Genomic DNA, 2572 nt, shown 5'->3' on the forward strand with positions numbered 1-2572 from the left:
TATGTGCGTTCATAATTTCTTTCCCCTGTACATATGCAAATGTGTAGTGGTGGTGATCTGTCATTTTTGAGTATGTATGTATGTATGTGCCAAAATCAAATGCATACTACAAACGAACGTACAATATTTGTGTAATTTTTGTGTCCTTCTAGGAACTTATTTCAATTGCATTATGTTTATGGTGGCCTCATCAGTTGTGTCAACCATACTTATCCTCAATTATCATCATAGAAATCCAGATACGCATGAAATGAGTGAATGGGTAATAATATTTATGCAATCAATTCAGAAACAGAAAACAATTTTTTTCATTTACATTTATTTCTTAATTATTTTTTTTAACATTTATATATTTACAAAAAAAAAAAAAAAAAAAAATAGTGCTAAATACCACATAATACTACTTTGAGTAGTATGTAGTAGTAAAAACATAAATATATACATACATACTATGCACTCTCACACGCACACGCGCACACACGCATACAAACATATTACACGCTAAATATTTGCTCAAAACTCACTCACTTTGAGCGTTCGTACGTACGAGCGAATAGAATTTACTCTGTCTCCAATTAAATTAATGACAAAAAAACAATACTTTCTTTCGCAAAATTTAAAAAAAAAATACACCTTTAATTCTTGCTTGAATGCTTAGTTTTGTGCACTTTGCTTAGTGACAGTGCGCAGCCGAAGTTACGTATACGCAGTGCTGTCACTTTTATGTGTACTAGGGAAAATTGTTAAAACAACGCGAGTTGCAAATACATAAAATGAAAAGACTTATTTTTAATCATTTTTTTTTTGTTAAAACCAATACGAAGTACAATATTTTTTCTGAAATTTGCTTCGATGACTGCATGCGCAAGAAAATTGTAAAAATAAAACATAAACATAAACGTGCCTGCGACACACACACGTACACGCACGAATACACATTAGGGCGGGTCGAAAACAAACAAAATGTTTGATACGAAAGTTTTATAGGTGTTATTTTATTCCCTTTTTGTTGAAAAGAAGTCCTGCGGAATACCAATTTTTCAAATTTTTACAATGACTTGTGTATATAAAATCCGGCTGTTATTTCCTATCATAAAATCATAAAAAAATAATCTGGGCAAATCAGCAATATTTTAATCAATCAATCTCTATTTCCTACTTAATTTTTTAATAATATATTGACGTAACTTAATTTTTGTTTTGTCCAGTTTATTTTTCTATGACTTTATGAAAAGAAATAAGTTCCAAATTTGATCCACAGAAGTCGTTCTAAACATTTTAAAAATTGGTATTCCAACTATTTTCACCAATTTTTCAAGCTCATTCCTAAGACTGAACCTATTGTCGCAGAGAACGAGAATTTCTTTTCAAGATTACGCGATTAAAATATCACCTGTTAAGACCTATAAAATTTTCGTATCAAACATTTTATGTTTTTCGACCCGCCCTAATACACATAAGCCGCGAGTTCTAATTAAAAATATGTTTGTAATGCTTTCATTGCAACTTTTAAGCTTTAAAGAGAAAAAAATAATATAAACAAAAATAAAATAAATTGCAATGAAGTTTTCAATGCATTCACTATGTTACTCACATCAGCTTCTAACGATATTTTCTTTATTTTGGCTTGTAACTACTTAAGCTTCTACATGCATATGTAAAAATATTTACATACATACATTTATGCAAATATAATTTTGTAAAAAAAAAGAAATCAAATAATAATTTTTATTAACTATTTCAATGCATTTTCGACGTTTTCGTCGACAACAACGCTGCTTCCGGGGCAATGCCGCTGCGACTGTTGCTGCTCCAACGGCTATTTCGCTTGGTGTCAACTACTCACTATCGCTATCTCGCTCTTACGATCTCTAACACCGCGCCTCTCTCTCTCTCTCCATACATTTATGTATTTATCCTTGTCTATCTCTGTATTAACTACATTCCTAAAAATGTCTGCCCGATTGTGCATTTTATCGGTGCATTTTTCCTTTGAGTATGTTCGAAATTATTTGCAAAAACCACAACAACAAAATGGAAAACACGTCTTCTACAACAACAACACAAAACATATGTGGATGCATTTTAAACTGCGCTGCGTGCGACAACAATAACCATTTGCGCGCGTGGTAACACTCAAAACAAATTAAATAAACAATCTCGGGTGCTGCCAATCCAATAACAATAACAACCACAACAACAACAAAATAAAATATGGATCGACTCTACAACTAAAACTAAAAAAAAAACAAAAATAAAAAAAAATACGAACCAAAAAAACTAACTGTACTAAACCATCAATACCCACACACTACTCTCTCCCTCTCTCTTCTGCTGTCGCGTTCACTCACACACTCTCGCTGTCCACCGATCGATCACTTGTACACCGCTCCCAGATAAGAGTAATATTCCTTTATTGGTTACCTTGCATACTGCGAATGCAAAGGCCCGGACAAGTCGGTTACGAATGCCCACCGCCGCCGTCGTCATCGAGTTCATCCACCGCCGGCGATAAGAAGCATCAATTGCAGAATGTCGAACTGAAGGAAAGGTAAATTTTATTCGAATAATA

At 33.1% G+C, this 2572-nt stretch overlaps 1 protein-coding gene across 1 annotated transcript in view; it reads left to right on the top strand.

Moving 5' to 3' along the window:
• The window catches only part of LOC118749528 (neuronal acetylcholine receptor subunit alpha-7-like), a gene marked incomplete at its 3' end in the record, with an annotated part of 101499 nt that extends 98948 nt beyond the window's left edge, over window positions 1-2551 (top strand). Inside the window, 2 exon segments of the mRNA XM_036484335.1 lie at window positions 153-262; window positions 2397-2551. Of these exon segments, the coding sequence (XP_036340228.1) occupies window positions 153-262; window positions 2397-2551 (265 nt within the window).
• Window positions 2552-2572: the final 21 nt, after the last annotated feature.

This window comes from Rhagoletis pomonella, unplaced genomic scaffold (genome assembly GCF_013731165.1).
Source record: "Rhagoletis pomonella isolate Grant_MI unplaced genomic scaffold, Rhpom_1.0 Rhpom_scaffold_00018, whole genome shotgun sequence".
Lineage (NCBI taxonomy): Eukaryota > Metazoa > Arthropoda > Insecta > Diptera > Tephritidae > Rhagoletis > Rhagoletis pomonella.